We start from the raw sequence: 21,852 nt of genomic DNA, 5'->3' as shown, positions 1-21,852 counted from the left end.
AGCTTAATGTGACAGCTTTCTTGCCACAATTCACCAAAGGGGAGTGGCAGGTAGGGTTCTCAGAGAACAAATACCTAACAAAGCCATCATTCTGGGGAGTTACTTTCAATCTGTCAATCCAATCCATCAAGTGGAATGTGCCCCACTATTCTCTTGTAAATGTGCTTATTTCAAACAAGGCAGAACCTGGCAGCTGCCCGCAGAAGACTAAATGACCCAGCTCAAATGTCACCTTGGCTGTGAAGCCTTCCCACTCCCCAAAGCAAAGTTCCTTTCCTTCCTCAAGCTCCCACACCCCTTTGTGTTCATTCCCCCTGTATGGCACTCTTATACTGTATTCAGTTTGTGCTTATGTTATCTTCTCCAGCAAACCATATCACCTATGGACACTTGTGAGCCAGAATGACTGCAAAAGGCCCTAAAGGCTCTGGGGTCAGACTACCTAGGTTCAAACCTGGTTAGAAGTGATAAACCACGATCCTGGATGTATTTCCAATCTATTCAACTTGGGGGCATTTAAACATTTTGTGCCTTGGTTTTCTCAGCTTAAAATGGGGATAATCAAGTCATCTAGCAAATGGAAGACTCTTAGCACAATGCCTGGCACACATGAAGAAGCTGGTAAGTGTTAAAACAAGAAGCACAGTCTCTAAAATTCCGTCCAGTCCACCCTAAATTAGCTAACACACCAGGAAATATGGTAGGTGTGTACAATTAAGCATTCATGGTATAAACTCTTGTTAAGCAACTTAACTAATATACAGAAAATCTCTATAGTGTCATTTCCAAAGGCAATTTCCCCATGTCCTTCTATTTATTAACATCTAAGAATACATATGTTACATACAAAGGAAAATAAAGGCAAGGGCAAGACTAAAGAGATGCAGAGTGAGACCTGATTCTTGCCCTCAGGGAGCTTATAAGTAGTGATGTGCTGAGGGTCTATAATGATCTGCTGATTGTTTGGATGCTGGATGTTAACACTGTTACAATATACTTGACTAGTATGTAGTTTCTCAAAAGTGTATCAAATCTTCAAATATTTTTAAAATATAACGACAACCAAGGGTCTTATTTCACTAAAAGAAGACAAAGAAAGAGGGTTTAAAGATGTTGTTTTACTTTTTTTGTGGTACTGGGGATTGAACCCAGGGCCTCCAGTATGCTAGGCAAGTGCTCTTACACTGAACTACCCAGGATGTCATTTTTAATATAATTCACTGAACCTTTAATTCTCACTAATGTTCCACATTAATATAGGACCATGCATGTGTTCCATATATACATTCTGTGGTTCTACGGTTATAGTTATTGCTCTCGGTAGCACTGTAAGATTCAAAACTACTAGGTCATGAAAGAATTTGAGTCATGAAGAAATATGTAGCAAGATCACTTTGCTTTCAATAATGCTCCTTCTAAGAACTTTACCATGAAATGCAGGAATACTTGATTAAATGTAACTATTATAGTAAGCCCTAATTTAATGACATAATTACTAAACTAAAACCCTTATTCTTTTAAAATAAGTCATCCCAAGTTTTAGTTGTTCTTTAGCTGAAAACAATATTATAGAAACAAAATTATTTTGCTGCACATTTTTTCACTGTCCAAATTATTTTTTGTCCAAATTAATTTGTCATGAAACACTAATTTCATGAGAGTCTGCATTATGCATTAGAGCTGCAAATATACATATTTGCATTTGAAAATGTCCAGCAGATTTACTGCATCCCATTTTCTTTCAAAGAGAATGACAGAATAACATAAATGAGCTCCTTAAATCAGCCATTATAGCAACCCCCCTGAGGACTGGGTGCTACTGCATTCTGCCTATATGCTAGACCACTAACACATGACTTTTCTCACTTGTGCACTGATACTAACAAGTCAAACTATGTCTAGAGCCTCATTACATTCAAAGATGAATGTAGATGGTAGTGTCCATCATTTACACACTGCCCAGAGTTATTAGCTGGCTGTGAAATACTCAATGCTCACTTAAATATAATGAATCCTCAAAACCTCCCTGAGTTTTAAAAGGATAATAGAGAATTTAATGTAGTGCCAGAAAAAAAAACTTGGCAAAAATTAATAATCAGTGTGTAAAATGCTAAAAATGGAATTATTTGTGAGGAAATCTCTGTTGCTGGAGATACTACTTCGGAAAAACAAATGACACACATATCTATACTAGGCTGAATACCTTAAAGTCTTTAAAAAGTATCTCAGGTATACTCTCCCCTTGTCTATCTTCAATTTCCATTGTCCATGGTTTCAGTTATCCGTGGTCACCCATGGTCCAAAAATATTATAAGGAAAACTCCAGAAATAAAATTCTTAAGTTTTACACACTATTCTGAGTTGTGTGGTGAAATCTCATGTCACCCTGGATCCATCTCACCCAGAATGTAAAGCATCCCTCTTATCCATGCTACTACTAGCCGCCTAGAAGCTGTTATGACACCAACTGTCACGGTATCACAGTGACTGTGTTAAGTAACCCTAATTTTAATTGATGACAGCCCCAAAGTATGAGAGTAGTGATGCTGGCAATTCTGAAAAGAAAAAGTCATATGGCTAAGAAAAGCCATAATGTCCTTCCTTTAAGTGAAAAGCTGAAAGTTCCTGACTTCACAAGAAGGAAAATCATACACTGAGGATGATACAGACTGTGATAAGAATGAATCTTCTATCCTTGAAACTGTAAAGAAGAGAAAAGAAATGCATGGTAACGTGGCTGTCATACCACAGTCTGCAAAAGTGAAGACCACTGCGTACACAAGTGCTTAGGAAGGAAGAAGTGTTGAAGTCATATAAATACGTACAGGAGGAAACAGTATACACAAGTTTTAGAACTTCAGGCATCCACTGGGGGGGTCTCGGACTGCTGTATCTCAGGGAGGGCTTCAATTGTTTCTTCGGGTCAAACCTTAAATGACTGGAACTGTTCTATTACCTACATCTCTTCACTAAGTGTTCTGATATTTCTAAAGTGAAGAAAATGAGCTGTTTCCCCTAAAAACTGATGATTTAAGGTAATAATGTCCGATACGTACGGAAATTAAATGTGGAACCCAGCTACATAAAACATCTCCCTCAAAAACACCTTCAATTAAGTCTAATAAATCCAATATTCTGCTTTTTAATGGTATCGCTGGGCTCCAACAACAGGTTGGTTTACAAGTATTTTTATTGTATTCAATTACCTTAGCATGCCATTGTTATTCCAGACTCCCTCTAACAGCAATGGAGTCATTAATATTGTTCAAGGAAATGAAAAGGATAGAATTTTGAAGATGGATGACAGGAGCCTTAGAACTTAAGCTCTAGAGCTGGGCACAGTGGCACATGCCTATAATCCCAGGGGCTCTGGAGGCTGAGGAAAGAGGATGGCAAGTTCAAGCCAGCCTCAGCAACTTAGCAAGGCCCTAAGCAATGTAGCAGGACCCTGTCTCAAAATAAAAAAACAAAAAGGGGGGAGGATATAAGTCAGTGGTTAAGAGTTTCTGGGTTCAATCTCAGGGGCCCAAAACAAACAAAACACCAAAACAAAACAACAAAAAAATAAAGCTCTAAAATTATGCTGTCAAAAAAGTTACAAAACAATATTCAATAAGCCTTATAAATTGTCTATAGATTGCTGGGCATATAACTACTTGAAACAAAGCCCTGGTAGAATTAAATACTTTTAATTCCTCCTGGCAGAATACTTCTCTCCTGACAGAAAATAAACACTGTCAATTCTACAAACTTCTACTGGGAAAATGAAAAAGCAGAACTTACTATAACGCTGTTGCTTTAAAATAAAAAATACTCTCAAAATTTTGCTCTCATCTCCATTCCTTGCTCTGAGGTTCTAAATGCAATGACAACTACATTTTAAAACTAAACAAACAAAAACATCTTTTTGTCATCCCTGCATAGAAACCTCTCTACCTCATCCAACAAGTCTAATCTTTCTGTTTGCAGAGTAACGTACAAAGGCATAACACCTAACAATCTAATCCATGCTATATAACTAGGGTTTCATGGGATTGCCCTACAAAAACACTTAAGTACTGAAGTCTGTACTATTCAAAACTAATTTTTAAGACCCAAAACTAAAATTTAAAGAGTCTATTCTTATTTCCAAAGTTGGCATACTTTTTCACCTAAAATAAGAAAATGTTAAATTTTAAAATAGAGACCACCAGAGAAGTATTTAGTACCATTTAGTCAAGAATGGCAACTCCAGACCAATGCTTTACACTACTCCTGTAGCGAAGAACACCCACCAGTCATCACTTAAAAACTGAGGCCTAAGCCACTGTGTCAAAGGTATAAATTATGTTCCAAAGACAGCTCCAGGCACTACTGAGCTTGGAATTGCTTACTGAGCAACCATGTTGTTCCAAACAAACTAAATGTTTAAGAGGCTAAAGGGCAGTGGAGGCAATTATTGGAAGGAAATTTCTCACTAGGCCAGAAAGGAATAATTAAGTCTTTGCATGCTAAATCACATCACTGGAGTTAACAATGAAGTAATCAAGTGTAAATGGTGACAAAGCCCATCTATAGGACTCATGAAAGGAAATTAAGGTTGTGGGTAATCTAGACTATTGTTGCTTAAATACCACAAAAATTAGTCCCTAAAACTTCATTCATTCATCCTCTCTTTATACAAATGTGTGTGCTTTTTGTGGGAGGCAAGAAATTGGTTAATCTAGCAATTAAGGCAAATATACTGAATCATCAGAAGTAAAACACCACTCAGCTACTAATTCACAGGCAGAGATCCAACATCATTCCCCATACTACTTAGGCTGTACCAAGTGCTCAGTAATGAAATACTTCCATGATAAGAGGTGCATGTGTATTCCATTCAAAAATATGACTAGAACCATTTAAAACTATACATCTAATATATACTTTGGATGTTGAACTTCCTGTACTTCAGAACACAGAATTCACACACATACACACATGCATACACATACACTCTTCTAGTTGTGGGAGTGTGTGGATAGGAAGCTGGGGAAAGATACAGAAGTTGAGATTGTGGCACCTCAGAGTCTTCTCTATTTCAGGGGTAAATTCAAGACTAGAACTTGAACTCAGGACTCTAAGCTGACCTGGTAAGTTTGTTATTATTGTTGTTGTCTGAAATAAATTTAATAAGACTCACGAGAAGTTGCAAAAATAGCACAGTGAGTTCCTGCCCACCTTTTATTCAGCTTTTCCTAATGGCAACATCTTACATAACCATAATACACTAGCTAAACCAAGAAATTCACTTTGGTATAGCATATTTATTAAACTTGAAACCCTGACCAGATTTTACTACTTTTTAATATGCGCTCATTTTTTTAAAATCCCATAATGGCTTCAGGTACCACCACTGTAACAATAAGAAACTGCTCTGTCACCATAAAGTGCTACCCCTTTATAGTCACACCACCTTTGTACCTCTAATCCTAGCCACCACTGACCTGTTCTCCATCACTACAGTTTTGCCATTTCTAGAGTAATATACCTAGAATCACAACAGTATTTCTCCCCTCGTAAATGGAAAACCGGAGTCAGATCAATTATATTCTATCAGTTCTTAATAGAAGTTCAGTGAGAAGGGAGGCAAGATCTGAAAAATATCAACAAAAATGTGGTGTTAAAATTTATGTAATTGAAAGGTTTAGCAAATATCTATGAACATTCAAGTGTAATATAGGCCCTTGGGGAACATGGACTTTTTGTATCCTCCATGGAAAACCTTCACATCATTAAATAGTGTTTTTCTGTGTCCTCTTTAATGGATGGTCCATAACACACTAGAGTTTTAGGTCTACTATATGAGGTGACCTTTAAGATCCCCTCCAAATCTATATCCTAAGGAGCTGAGAATAGTTTTAAGCAAAGGACAAAACAGACTTAACTTCTCCAGAACTAATTCCTCATCATAAAATAAGTAGTTCCTACATCTAATATATGCAAGATGGATTAAGGTGGCCTACATCAAGGAAGAGCAATGAAGGATACTTGTTGTATAACTCACACAACCAAGTAACACTAGTCTAAGAACACTAAGACAGAACCCCCAACTGCAAAACCCTACTTTTTACCTCTGGTAATTAGACCGTATTCCCCATGGTTTCTCTCTCTCTAAAATGGGAATAATAACAGCATGTGCTTTAGAGAGTTGCTGGGAGGCTTAAATAGAGACCACATGTAAAGCATGTTGCTTGGTGTGTGGCACTGAATAACATTATTAGCAACTAAGTTAATAACAGGATGATGGGGATGATTTGACTAAAACAGCAAGACAGACCATAAAGCTCTTCATGACTAACACTGCAACATAAGTGAAATGAAACAGCAAAACACTTCCAGGAGAAGGCAACTTTTAGAATCACCTAGCAAATGACTGTCCAGGATGGGGCTGGCTATCACCAGCACATTGAAACTATGCCACAAATTCAATCATGAATAGCCCTACTGCTAAAGGAAAAAGCACACAGATCCAAATAGGAACTCATGAAGTCTGTAAAATATTAACGACTTAATAAACATCAGCTCACACTATCAACAAACACAGTGTTCAAGTCAACTGAAGAGTACCAACTAAATTAATACCAAGTTGACTAAATGAAATGCCTCAAGGGGAAAAAAAGGCTCATGGGTGATTCACTTTTATGCTGACTTCCCTATAAAAACATCTTCAACAGGAGAGGCAGGAAATTCCAGTGAGTGAAGGGGCAGCTATATAGAAACCATCATACTGCACACTTGCCTTTTTTAATCTGCACGTTTGGGTTTAAAGAAGAACACTTAGAAATTTGCTCCTAAAGAAACAGAAAAGTGAATCTACTAATAGGTCTGATCATCAAATACCACATAAGTGAATTCCACAAACGGAAGAAAAAGCAAGCCAAAAAGAATATGACTGATACTTCCCTGACACAGAAATAACACTATTTAATGATGTGAAGGCTTTTAGATGAAGAGGAACAAATAGCAGAACTCAAAGGCAAAAGAAAGAAAGAAAGGAAGGAAAGAAGGAGGAGAAAGAAAGAAAGAAAGAAAAAGAAAGAGAGAGAGAGAGAAAGGAGGAGGCAGGCAGGGAGTCTGGGAGACTAAGAGATATTTTTCTTAAAAAAAAAGCACTATAAATACTATAAATAAAAGAAAACTTCATTTTACACCTTGCACAGGCTTTTGGACATTAGTCTATACTAAACCAAGTCAGTTTCCCACAGAATGTGCATATGTAGATGTGTGTATGCTTATGGGTATGTTTTAATTTTCTGTTCTGATTTTTTTTTCTTTTCCTACAGTTTCGCATAATGTTGTTTATCTCACGTCTTCTGTTTATTCGAGCCAACTATAGGAATGGACAAACTTAAATATAGAACACCTGAGCTTCCATGACAAACTGCCATCCACTAACTGTGGGATGTTTGAGCAAGTTCCTTAATCTTTTCAAATCTGAATTTGCTCAACTATTAATGGGAACATGCCACAGATCTACAGTGGTTTATTTTGGAAACTCTAGCTAGCACATGTAACATACGTAATACACCAATGAATCCAGCAATTCCTTACCAAATATCCATGTTTCTAAATCAGCCTTTCTAAACACAATATACTAAAATTTGAAGAAGTATTTAGAGAGTTGCTGGGAGGTGTTTTCACTATAACCAAAACGTCTCACACTGGGACCATTTCTACAGGAGTCTTTAGGGGTATAATAATAACTGCTGGAACCAAAAAGAAATCTAAGAATTCTACTCTTTTAAAAGTACAGACTTTTAGCTGGGAGAGGTGGCTAACACCTATAATCCCAGCAGCCCGGGAGACTGAGGCAAGAGGATCACAAGTTCAAAGCCAGCCTCAGCAAAAGCAAGTTGCTAAGCAACTCAGTGAGACCCTGTCTCTAAATTTAAAAAAATACAAAATAGGGCTGGGGATGTAGCTCAGTGATGCAGTGCCACTGAGTTCAATCCCTAGCACCCCCCCCAAAAAAGGTACAGATTTTTAACAAAATCAATTTTTAACAGGTTTTGTTAGTACTACATTTTATGCTAACCATATACAGAAGTTGTGAGTAACTGGTGATAACAAATCTCACTACAGTTCTAAGACATGAAATCAAGACCAACATTTTCTTACACACATACAGTTAGCACAAGGCCCAGGATAGAGGCATTTATGCACATGAAATAAAAATCTGTACTTGTACAAAAAAACTCTATACGACCTCTATAGTAGCTTTACTGATAACTGCCCCAAACTGGAAAGAAGGCATAAGTTCCTCAACTGGGGATTGAACAAGTTGTAGTACACCCATGCAATGAAATACTCCTTGGCAATGAAATGAATATAGTATACTGACACAGGCCAGCAACACGGGAGAATCTCAAGTGCAGTGTCATGATTAGAAGCCAGACACAAAAGACTGCATTCGGCTTCATTCAGTTTATAAGACTTTCTGGTAAAAGCAAAACTACATGAAGTAAGAGACTCAGGGTTGAAACAGTTCAAGAGGTGTGGGCAGCCCAGAGTGGGGAAGGGGGTTAAATACAAAAGGGCACAAGGAAATGTGGGGGAGTGATGAAAATATTCTAAATCTTGACAGTGGTGGTGGTCACACAACTGTAATACATTTCAAAACTCTCAGAACTGTACATTAAAAAAGATAAGTTTTAACATGGGGGAGGCTTAAGACATTTTCCCTATGAACATACAGCTGTGAAAGTCAGTTAAAGTAAGGAAGATGTACATTCCAGGATGAAACCATTTATTTTAGGATAAAAAGATGGAGGCACTAAAAACAGGGGTAAAGTCAACAAAATTTATTTGTGAAGAACCCTAAAATAGAAACCTTTTAAAAATTAAGTCATCTTAGAGTCAGCAAATTAAAAAAAAAAAAATCATCATCACCAAGAATTACAAAAGGGTTTTACATTTACAAGAAAAAATGTGAAAGGCAATAATTTCTATGAGCATATTATTACATGGCTTATGTTCATTAATGATATAAGAACCATCAGAAATATCTTTTAGATAAGATGCATACAACAGTTTAATTAGATATTTGGTTATATTTAGGATTAAAGATTACCTCCTTTAGATGAATCAGTCCCTGTCAATGCCAATTCACATATCTGAGAAATAATGAAACCATAAGTTCAGGCTGGGATGACTTTTGGGTTGGACCCTGAGATATGGATGCCATATTCCCTCTTTGAATATCGTAAGGTTTTTTTCTTCTTACTAAAGGGTACCCCAGCTAGGTGGTGCCAAGGACAAATTCTTTTTTTTTTTTTAATATCTTTTTAAAATTGTTGATGGACCTTTATTTATTAATTTATTTATAAGTGGTACCGAGAATCGAACCCAGTGCCTCACACGTGCTAGGCAAGTGCTCTAGCCACAACCCCAGCCCAAGGAAAAATTCTTTTAACACAGAATAAAACCTGAGAAAGATGGGAATTAACTTACACCTCTTTTCCACTTTCTTGGTCATCTCCTGTCATACCTGCCATCAAGCCTCCACACTATAGACTGAGATGGTACAAAGCGAATCCTTATTGTTAGCAGAAGGCTAGTACTACACAACAACAATCTGTCTAAGCAGCAGGGTTTGGCTAACATGAGAATGATCAATTGATTGTTTTCTGTGGACTAACAAAAGAAGATAAACACAAAGGCAGACAGTCCTCCAGGCTTGTTGTACTTGGAAGCTAGCATCTGCATTCCCAATACATACCACATATCAAATCTAGAACAACAGCAACCAAATGCCCTGCATACACATATGCATCTAAATGAGTGCACACACTAATACATGTACACACATGTCTGCAAATCCCCTTTGGTGAAATACATGACTCAGAAACCCACCCCCCACCCCCGCCACATAAGCAGACCACACAGACTTCATTTAAACTGATATTAGAAACTGGCTTATCCAAAACACAGGATTTCCTTTCCACAGAGTACCCAGGCTTTGGAAAACACAGTTTGATTCCCAGCAGCAGAGCCTGTGGTTAGTGCACAAATTTGCCAACCTACCATGAAGTATGAAACCTTCTGCTGCCTGCCCTCACAGCCCCAGACTCTGTTTGCAAGGGATAGGAATGAAATATTCCATATGTTTTCTTTGTCAGTGACATGGCTATTGAAAGCAAGGCCACGGTAGTTTCCCTGCTGAGGGACTGGGTCAAGCTATTCATGTGTAACCAGGCAGATGTCAAGATGGTAATGGGAAAAACATCTCAAACTTTTTTTTTTTTTTTTTTTTTAAAGAAAGAGACCCTGGATAGAAAATGTACAAGTGTACTTGAACCACTAGGCCAGTCTAAATAGGTTACCAGTACTACTGCCACTGTTCCACTGTTGTGCTGGTTTTCCAGGACATTTTAAAATCAGGTCTGAGTCAAAACCCAGAAAAGTTTTTAAAGTTTCTGGAAAAAAAAAAAAATTAACTTTGCTTAACAAGAATGGCAGGGGCTGGGACTGTGGTTTAGTTATACAAGGTCCTGGGTTCCATCACCAGCACCAAAAAATAAATAAGAATGCTATGTAAATTTTCAGAACTATAACAAATTTTCAAGAAAGGATTTTAGTTCTAAAATTACTTTCAAGAGAATAAGTTTTTCTTTATCCACAAAACATGAGCATTAGACTCAAATGTAAAATACATATGTGTGTATATCTAATAACTAGTTATATAACACTGTCATAGTACTTATAAGAAAAAGTTCTCTCATAATCTGAATATTTCTAGAACAGAAGGATGTGAAGAAATAGCAGCTAAATTGTCAATCCTGAGAAAATTCTTTCTATGCTCAGGTCTATCCACGGAAAGAGACCTGAGGAATTCTAAAGGGTGCTCACTAGCTTGAGAAGAGTGTGCCTGGCTTAATGAAAATCTTCAGTGTTGCAAAGTCCAACTGTAATGAGGAAAGTCACATGCCATTTGCTCTGAGGAGAAACACTGTGTCCCCCTCTCTGGTCTGTACCTTGTTACTTGACCAGCTATCTGAGGAAAGCAACACCAAGACACAGAGACAAAGGTAAAAAAGTCTAATCACCCCTGGGCTTTCTCTGCCAGATTCTATCCGTTCCCACCATCAGGGTTTCTTGTTAGAAAGACAAGGAACACCAACTGCAAGAAGGTTATCTTCATAAACCCATTAGCACTCCTGTTTCTCCATCGAGATCTTTATGGATTTCTGCATGGATTTTATGGATCTGCCAGCTGAGTGGTCTTTTTCCATTAGTAGCTCACCTGTGAAGTCCAGAATAGGTTTGGAAACTGATATACATTCACAGAACCAGAGAAGAAGAATTCAGAACTTTAAATCACAACTAACATACATGTAAAGCTGCTTAATCACTCCCCAAAGAAATAACAACAAATAGGGTCCTCACTCTGTGTCAGTAAAAGAAGGCATGATGAAGAGAGCTCCTAGGTGAGACATGGACATAAAGCAAGATCCCTCTTTTTTCAGATGGGAAATCTGATATCCAAAGTGTCTGTCTTTCCCAAGTTCAAGAACACTTCCTAAACTCAGGGGTGTTGATTCCTTGTGCCAGACTCTCAAAACATAAAATATTATTATTTTTGAAAGTCAGTTAATAAAAATATTCCTATAAAGGAAGACTCGAGCATCAATAGGGACATAAAATGCTGGGATTCAAAATGACTATGGACTTAAAATGACCTTGGAGAACTGAAGGCCGATAAGAAAATTTTTCTTCGTAGGAAACTATTAAGATTAGAGAAAACTAATCAAATAAGATGAAGTAATAGAAATAGCACGGAAAGGATGATAACCAGGATAACATTAAACTGCTAAGTAAATATGTTAGTAAACTCCAAATGTGTAATTTTTAAAAGATGATACTAAAATATTTGAAAGAAATTATATTCATTTAAAGTTACCTTATAAACTCAGGTCTAATTACAAGGGAATTCTATGAATATTTCAATTTAATGTGAGAAAAGGCGGGCTTGAAGAAGCCTAAGGGGCAATTATGACATTTAGAAAATGTAAATATTAATTTAGCACCCAAAACAGAAGACTGAAAAGCACATGGGCAGTCTTTGAGAAACTCGAAGGTCCATAGTTGATACTATTTGTTTTCTAGAAGTTAATAAACTTCAGGGCAGAGTTGCTAAGTGTTAAGTTATCCCAGAGATAGGCCTCTCTCATTCTCTGGACAATTCTCTTGCAAAAAAGCAGCTCTCTCAGCCAGTTTGCACACATGGGAAAGATGACAATCAAGAACAGAGTGGCAACCGTGGATCACCCCTCTCCTGAAAATATCTGGTCTACCAACATGTGATACACACATAGTTTCCTCAAGGGCTCCTGTGCACTAGTATATTCCTTAGAGAAATGGGGGTTTGGGAGGGCATAAGTTAACCAAGGTCATAGCCCAACTATGGCATTTCAGAAGATACCACCAACTTGGATGCTCACCTTCCTCTCCACACCTCCAACGCCAGAAACCTGAAGTTAGTGAGAATGATAAAATTCATCTCCCTTCACATGAAAACAGCACTAACCATGCTCTTTATGTGAGTTTCAATGTCACCACTTGTACTAAATTACTCTGTGGTTTACACCAAGAGCTACACCAGGGAACCTCAAAGCCTAAAGGGAGTGGAGAAGAGAGACCTGAAGCAATTCTAGGCACATTCCTTAGCCAAGCCTAGAATAGCTCCAAGGTAAAGGAGTCATCTCCCTGCCAAATTTATGTCACTCTTCTGAGGAAGGAAAATTTCCCCAAATAGAACTTTAAAAATATAAGGGAATGATTTTTCTGGATATTTGGTTCTACATTCTGATTCGAATACAATACCATTGTGTCATCAGGGTGCAAGGAGACTTTCATTCTCTCAATGGTTGACTTTGTTTTTTAAAACCCTGTATCAACAACAACAAAAAAGTAGCTATATTCTTCTTGTATAAAAACAAAACAATCTTCTAAGGGGGCTTTCACAGGCTTTTATTTATATTGATTTATAATACTCAACTAAAAATTAAATATGAAGGATAAAGAGGTCACTAAATATACTGTATATATTAAATATGATTCCTCCACACGTTTTCTCACCAGCAGTCAGACTAGCCCAGGATCCAACCATATACTCAGCTGCCTCCCCAAATATCTATGGTTTACATTTCATTACAAAGGATATTCTTATATTGTATGGGACAACATGCTGTCATAAGAGTGTAGTTCAAGGTTTTATTCCTAAGACCTTTTAGTACAGAAAGCTAAAAAATGTATTTAAAAACATTTTTTTAATGTTCATTTCCTGGGCCTAGAACATCATAAAGTATTTCCCAAATCTTCACCACTTACATCTAAAATAAAAGATGCATAATTCCAAGTCTTGAGGTGGGAGAGGACCTGACTACAGCTCTTGACAATTAAAATAAGTCATGGTACAAAAACACATTTTATAGACTAAAAATAATGAACCCAAACATTTGTAGTTTTAATTACCTGGACATAGTACACAATACTTCAGGAGACTTTCAAGAATCTTGCTAAAAACAGTCCAACCATATACAAAGTTTAATAGCAAATATTACCCATGAGTCAATAGAATATAATACTACCCCAAAAAAGGGGGTATTTGAGTACCAAATTGCTAAAGTTGTTAGAAAGCTGATAAGTTATTGAGCCTACACGAACTATAAAATCATGATCTGCTTCATGCTGAGACTGATTTCTAAAAATTTATGAACTCACCCAGTTTCCGACAATAGAATTGACACCTGGCATACAGTGTGACCATCAGGTGCTTGAAGGCACAAAAGAAGTGTCAAGAGGGCAGACAAATTAGCCATTGTACAAGAATACTGATTTGCTAAGTGCCCTAGATTTCTTTCCCTCACTGACAGGATTTAAAATTAGAGCATTTTATCATCTTCAATCAAGCTTCATAAAAAATATCACACTTTGAACAGAGTTGGGGGAAAAAAGGGAAAAGTTATCTATACATATAGGAAAACAAGCCTTTAGCATTGTCCAAATTGGGTCACACAGGACAGTTAAAGAGCAAGCTGAACAGAATATTTCGAAACCTGAAACCTTGAGATCTAATTTTAAAAATGAAAAGACAAAAGCCATCTTATCAAGAACACTCTAAGTTGGATTTGTTCCATTTTGCAGACCTAATGGCACATTTGGCAGGGTTTAGCTTTTAACCCAGGTATACCATCAAATAATGTGATTTTATGAATATCTCTGCTTTATATAGACAAAAAGTGGGAGAAGTCTTAGAAAGATTTGAATGAACCATTAAACTATTCTTACAATTTTATTTAATATTTTATACAGAGTCACAGAAATTCAAAACAAAGAGACATTGACCACCATCTAATCCAAGATCCATCATTATTGAAAAGAAAAATGAGAATAAAAGAGACCAGATACCAAAAATCTAAACTTGCAGACTTTCAGTATTTCCACTATTATAAAGATGACTAAAATAAAAATCTAAGAGACAGACAGATTGACAGAGACAGAGGCCAAGAAAATGCCTAAACTTGCCTGGACCCACCTACTAGTACAGATCTTTGATCTTTCCTGGGAGATTAAGCTGTCAAATGTTGCCTTACAATTCTCATGTGAAGAGCCAAGTACCTGGACATTAAACATGCAATACCATAACTGACATAAGCATTGAGTTCAAATGGAAACCATAAAATATTATTGGTTACTGCAAACCTTAAGGAGCACAGAATAAGAGAATTACTAATTCAAATCCTAAGTACTGTTCCAGCCACATTTAGCATGTTGCTTTGTGAGAAACTGAGCTTCCCATTCACTGGAAATATTCAGTTGAAATGAACAGCTGGGAAGGGTCTCCTAGGAGAGCGAGAGTTTCCATGGTTTATACACCTATGATTCACTGAACACAACAGAGAAGGCTTAAAAGTACATGAAAATGAAAAACTGGGCTGGAGGTATAGCTCAGTGGTAGAGTGCTTACCTAGCATGTGTGAAGCCTCAGGTTCCATCCCCAGCACTATAAAATACATATATACATTTAATTAAATAAAAAATCAAACTAAATAGAAAGTTCTTGTTATGGGGCTGAGGTTGTGGCTCAGTGGTAGAGTGCTTGCCTTGCAAGCGTGAAGCACTGGGTTCAATCCTCAGCACCACATAAAAATAAATAAATAAAATAAATATATTGTGTCTATCTACAACATTAAAAAAAAAATTTAACAGATGAGGAAACAAAGGCCCCTGAAGATTTAGGCACACCATTGCCTCAAGGTCACTCCTGTGAATTATTGACAGATCTGGACTGAGCTCCCATATTCCCAGCAGAATGCCCTTTCCTCTCGAGCATTTAAAGAGAACCAGTAGTTCACCAGTGTGTAAGATAAAAGATCTATATTGAAAAAGGCTCACATATTGTCCTTTTTTTGAACAAAGTTCACTTGTATATAAAACAAACACATCTCTAAAAAGACACACTGGGCTAAACACTGAAATTACAAATAATTCAGAAATAAAATGACATCAAAACTCTTCTCTCAATAAGGTATATTTAGCCACTGATTACTGATCTGACCTGCCAGGGAACATATACAGTAGATGTTGGAAAATGTTTAAGAAAAAACTTTAAAATGATACCAGTGAAAGAAAGGTATTTGGTGTACTGAAAAAAAAAAAAAATACACCTCGGAGAAGAATCTGGGATGATGCATCCAAACAGAGAAGGAAAAGCAACAGATTCTTTAAAAAAACACTTCAAAGCCTTTCAGGTAACCATCAATTCTATACAAAAATCTCAGCAGCCTGCTTATGTACAGGATACACACACTGTGAAGGTTTGGGCGATTATGACTAATTACATGGAAGTAAGGAGGTTGAGTAATTTTTTGTACAGTATCCAAATTACTGAAACAGAGTGATTTTATTTTGCAAGTGTTAAGCCATACCCACAGGAAACAAGCAAGGCTTTTCTACCCTAGCAAAGCTCCTTAGCTACCATGCATTCTGCAACAAGTCTCCATGGCAAATTTCCTAACACACACTTGTAAACACAAAGAACTCCTCCAAGTGCATGTTAAAAAACAGGCTTGTGTGACTTCAACTAGAAGAATATTCTGCTACTCATGGGATCATTTCATGAAAGGAGCATAACATTATCATCACCTTGCCATCCTTAAATTGTATAAGAATTACAAAATCATAGAATCCTCTAGAAGCAAGAAGCAGCCTTAGAGATAATCTAAGGAATCCAATTGCTTTATTGTTATGATAAGGAAATTGTCACCCTCCACACATCTACAAAAAAAAAAAAAAAAAAAGTGGAATGACTTGCCCAAGGCCACACAATTACTCAGTGGTGAAGTAAGGACTATGATCACAGGCTCAGATCTACCACTCTCTTACAAAGCCACAGAAACAGACTTTATAATCTTAAAATTACGTGCCAGGCATAATCTAGGATATGAAAATTTGTGCTCTGGGTCTACAGGTCTCAAACTTTATAGTTGTGACACATAAACCAGATGACACATGTACACAATCCCCTCCTTAACATCATTGCAACTTCCTCTATGTCTCCCCTAATCTTGGAATGTAGCTGATACCACTAACATAGGAATGACCTTGAATCCTTTTGATAAAATAAACGTTGGAATTTTAATATTAGTAAAATCACTTCCTTTAACACACCTCAGGGTGAATTTGTGACACGGGATTCAAAATTGCTGCTTGGAAACATAAATAATCACTACAGGTGCAGCAAATGGTGTGAACACAGGAATCCCATCAGCAGTACTGTGGATTACATCTGACTCTGTCCCCAGACTCTGTTACAGCAGCTTTCAGCAGGAAATAGACAGTTTGACTAAACAAGTTCAAACGAGCCTAGAGAAGTAGGTATCCTCTCTCTGGGGCCTTCTCAAATCTGGGCAAAAGGGTAAATGCTAAGAATGCTGAATTGGACAAACTTGTGGGAATGGTATCTCAATTCCAAGTTCCAACTCTGCTTTTCAATGTGGCCTTGTATCTTTATTTATTCACTCCAACATTTTAAGATTTTATTTTACTCAAGATTTGAGTAAAATAAAATCCCTGATCACTCTGTCCTCTGGTCTCTAAAGTGGGATGAATACCTCCCTCTCCACAGGAGGTAAAAATACTATCACTTGGAAGAGCCATTGAGGAATAAGAAAAAAATAAAGAACTTTGATTAATAATTATAGTCTCATCTTTTTAACTTCTATTTTTGTGTTTGTAATTAAGAAATTAAGAATACGTGAATGAATGCTTTGGGACCATGGACCTAATCCCTTGATATGTGTGTGTCACTGTGGCTCACCAAAGCTGTGATGGGGCAGCAGACTAGAAGTAGTTGGAAAGCCACCCCAGATAATCCCAAGTATTTTGTAAAATGAGCAGCATGCATAGCAGACCTGTAGCACCTGCCCCTCCTCATGCAAGGCTTCTGAGCATTAGCTGGGTTGCTCCTGAGTCAAAAATGCAAACATACTGACTTAGAACCTCCTTTAGAGAAGAAAAATAGTAAACAGTATATACTTTCTGAGGATGAAATGAGGAGTACAAGGGGAAATAAGAAGCATCGAATGTACCTATAGGTCACAAATCAAGGAAGGAAATACAACAACACATTTGCTCACCACCACAACCCAGAAAGGGCTGTCATGATGCTGGTTTAAGCACTCTAATATGGACTGGAGCCAGTTATTTTCTGTTTCCCAAGCCAAGAACGTAACTTTCCTAAGGCTCAAATTGAAGATACAGCATTTCACTGCCTCCAGTGAGTCGAACAGGAAGATGCCTGATGCTCTCTAGAGAGAAACATACTCTCATAAAAATGTGAGGTTTCTTTCTGACTTTAGATACTAATGTAAAACAGGTACTTTTTCTTATAGGGCAAGTTTGCTCATTAAAATTCAAGAAGTCTGCAAAACAAGATCTTCACAACTTGTCTAAATAGTAAATCATGCTTTTCTATACATGGAGAGACTTGGAAGAAGTTTGGGGAAGGCACCTCTCTGCCTCAATTCTCCCAGTTTATCTAAAGGCTTTGGAGATTTTTAAGAACGCCCATTTCTTCTACCCATACCTTCTTTTTCTGCTCAAACTTTGCCACAGCACCTTTGTGAACAAAATGTTCCATGATGCAAAGTTAACTTTTTTTTCTTTTTTTTTTTTTATGAAAAGTTAAACTTCACCATGCTGCAGGCAAATGATTTCAAACAACCAACAGCTAACACCTAAGTCAAGGAGTGGTGGTGTAATGGGGGACCAAGCCTACTGGACAAAGTAAGGTGAAGTAGAAGAATGAAACAAGTTTCAAGGCATGGGCCCTTGGTGCTCACTAAACCCCAACCTGAGAGGACAAACAGAACAGTTTGTCACCACCCACCTGGAAATGAAGCAATGCTCTGGCCTGCCTAAAAGGGATTTCTTAATAGGATCTGCTATTCCTTTAAAACTGTCTATTTCTAAGAGGTCCCTTTCAGTAGCTATAAGGTAAAAGGAAATTCCCTTCGTCCAAGGGCCACTCAACCCCTTCCTCTCTCAAACAGTTCTTTCACTACTCCTGATTTAATCATTCAACCAGCCACACAACACAAGAAGAACAAGAGCATGCTACAAGCCCAGCACTCAATTACCCTATTCATTCTCTATCAGTGGCATTTGCCAACACCACCTCCAACACCTATTTCGGATTCCTCCTTTTCTAAAAGGAGTGTTTAATGCTCAATTTGAGGAGGGAGGTTTTGGAAGTCAGAACTATTTGAGTGACTTTCCCGTCAGGTACCTTGTGGACTGGGCTTAGCATATATACTAGAACTTTGTTTCCCTTCTAACATCGGTACCTCTGGTCAACATTCCTTCTTTAAAAGCTTTGTTGGGTCAGAAGAGTATTTTCACCAAGAGATTCCTGTAATTTCTCCTCTCTTGTTTTCTGCGGCTCCCTGCGTGCTCCAGAACCCTGGCATGTGTGGATGAGCTCAGAGCAAATCTGGGCCGGCCGAGGAGCCAGGACTCACTCACTACTCTAAACTGGACGGCAACTTGCCCCGACTGAGGTACAGGTGTTTCTTCTCCTCGCATGCTGGAACCCAGGGGGACTCCAGGACTGCCCCCACAGAACAAGTCTTGTTCTGCAGTCAATGGCCAAGTTCTCAGATCCCTTACCCACGCCAACAGCGAAAGTTCCGCCAAGACAGCAGGGGCCCGCGTGAGAAGGGGAAGTCGCGGCAAATGGGTGCCAGGCGCGAGCATATCCAGATTCCTCTTTCTTGACCCAAGATACATTTGAGATTTGGTTGGGGGGAGGGGAGGGTTGTGTCCGAAAACTCTGGTAAAGAGCCTCTTGGGGCTCGGACCCGGACTGGTAAAGTTTGGAAAGCACGCGGCGCAGCTTTCCAAGCACCCCACGCACAGGTGATCTGCGTACCCGCCACACTGGGGAATGGGGGTGGGGTGGGATCGACCACCGGCTCCGCCCCGTAGCACTCCCCGCCAGCCCCCCACCCCGGAGCCCCACCGCCCGCACTCACAGCGCTTGGGTGAAGGCACTGAGCCCCTCCGGTACAGCCGTCAGCCCCTTCCCGGAGCAGTCCACCCGACGGTCGCCGTCGCAGCTGCAGGGCGCTGCGCAGAGAGGCGGCGCCGCGCCGCTGGGCCCGGCCGAGCCTAGCAGCCCCAGGGCGAGGAAGCAGAGCAGCCCCAGCGGGCCCGGCATTGCTGCGGCCGCCTCCCGCGCCGGCCTCTCCCGCGGCGCTGCTCGCTTGGCGCGCCTCTGCTGCCCTCCGACGCCCCCCGCCGACCCCGGGCAGCCGGCCTGCGGGCTGGGGCGGGGGCTGTCTCCTTTGGAGGTCCGCGTGGGCTCGGCCCCTTCAGCAGTCCGCCGCAGCAGCGCAGGGACTCAGCGCTCCGAAGTTTCGCCTTTCCCGCTGCTCCATGGAAGAGCAGAGGCAGCCCCGCTCCTCCGGCGGCTCAGGCCAGCCGGCCCGGCCCGGCACAGCTGCCGGGGCCGCGCTCTGCCATCGCACCCGCCTCCCTGCCCCCGGCCTCCAGCCGCAGCCGCTCTTCAAGGTTGCGGAGCGCAGCCTTCAGCCATGCCGGCCCCTCGCCCCTGCCCCCGCCCCGGCTCTCGCACAAACACCAAGACTCTCGGTCTCTCCCAGCCGCGGCTCTAGCTCTTCCCGTCCTTTTCCCTTCTAGGGTTGCACGCTCCGGTTCCCAAGCCCCCGGCCGCTGGGTTATGCAAATCACTTAGGTACATGCAAAACTAACCCTTCTCCCGGAGCGCCATTGGTCCGTGGAGGTCTCGAGCTTATTACTATGCAGGCAGGGGAGCCTCCATTGGCCAGGAGTAGGACAAGAGGGGCGTGTCTCTCAGGCGTGAGTGACAAGGTGGTGGTGGTGGTGGTTCCAGGCAAAATCCCTTACTTGGCTCGATTTGCGTGTCAGGTTGTGGATTGAAGGATCGGAAGGCGAGGAGCCTGGTTTTTCCCTCCCCCACTCCGTCTTTTTCTTCCACTGCGGAGAAATTGGATCTCCTAAATTGGATGACCTGAAAAGTAAAACTCGCCTCCAGCGTTCAGTTAAGTTTCAAATGACTCTTCGCTGTTCCAAAGGGCGAGGACATTGGGAGCTATGCAAACGGAAAACCGATTTAGGGAGACAAGGGGTAACGTTTCCTTTATTCTGACCCAAATCTTTGGGTTTTAGCTATGTATTAAAACACTGTACTCACTCCAGCATCTGACTTCAACTGGGATCTTTATACCCTTCTTCATGTACACTTGGTATCTAAGTCTTAGCAACTAATCATCCACAATACAAATCAAACTGCTTTCTCACACACTTTAAAAATCCTAAAAATTAGTGATGTTGTAAAGATCAACAGGTGATGCTTCTCAACACTGGACAATTTCTCCAGACAACAAAACAATCATTTAAGTGATACCTGACTACCCTTGAGAAGCCAGAGGAAACCTTGGTGTTAGGTAATTCTTAGCATTGCCTCCTTTTCTGGACTTTGATTCCCCATGGCCTAGCAGAATCCACAGAATCATTATCTGTATGAAATACAAGTTTATGGGTACCTCCCTTCCTGATTTCCGCTTTGTCTTTGGGTTGCTTTACTCCATATTGGAGACACATTTTATGAATCCATTAAATTAAAGCAAAAAGGGCTTAAAATGTCACCATCATATAAAGTTAACTAGTCATCTCATGTAGGTAAAATTAAAGACAATGGAAACAAGTTGGCGCAGACCTATAAGTTGTTTTAAAATGAAAATTTTCCATTATCTTTGTGTTCAAGAGTTTACCATAAAAATAATGCCAGGTTGGGCAAATGACTAACATACTATAAATTTATTCTAGAGAGTCAATAAATACAGACATGATTTCACAGTTTTAGGAATGATATATTTCTGCTGAATGTAGGGCTGAAAGAGAACTTACAGCAACCCTCTGAACTCTCAGATACTGTGCTCTGCCCAAGATCATCACAGGCAGCTCCTGACTCCTTGTCTGGTGTTCTAGGATCCTTCTCTTGATTTGTCTAAGTCATTTCTATTATTTTCTGGGAACATTCATGAGTAAATGAAGTGAGGAGAAAATTCTAAAATTTCTTTTATTTAAGTCCTCTCTTTTCTGTTTTCTTTTTCACTACACACACACACACACACACACACACGTACACACTTTTTGTGTGTATGTTGTTCTAGGGATTGAACACAGGGGCACTCAACCACTGAGCCACATCCCTAGTCTTATTTGTATTTTATTTAGAGACAGGATCTCACTGAGTTGCTTAGCATCTCGCCTTTGCGGAGG

At 39.5% G+C, this 21,852-nt stretch overlaps 1 protein-coding gene across 1 annotated transcript in view; it reads right to left on the bottom strand.

Moving 5' to 3' along the window:
- Positions 1 to 20,188, bottom strand: part of Lgr4 (leucine rich repeat containing G protein-coupled receptor 4) — a 93,127-nt gene extending 72,939 nt beyond the window's left edge. Inside the window, exon 1 of the mRNA XM_026412270.2 lies at positions 19,560 to 20,188. Coding sequence (XP_026268055.2) covers positions 19,560 to 19,744 — 185 coding nt within the window. The 5' untranslated portion in view covers positions 19,745 to 20,188. The remainder of the gene's footprint in view (positions 1 to 19,559) is intronic.
- Between the last annotated feature and the right edge of the window lie 1,664 nt (positions 20,189 to 21,852).

This window comes from Urocitellus parryii, chromosome 4 (assembly GCF_045843805.1).
Source record: "Urocitellus parryii isolate mUroPar1 chromosome 4, mUroPar1.hap1, whole genome shotgun sequence".
NCBI classification, from domain to species: domain Eukaryota; kingdom Metazoa; phylum Chordata; class Mammalia; order Rodentia; family Sciuridae; genus Urocitellus; species Urocitellus parryii.
This window is presented reverse-complemented; position numbering and strand designations above follow the sequence as displayed.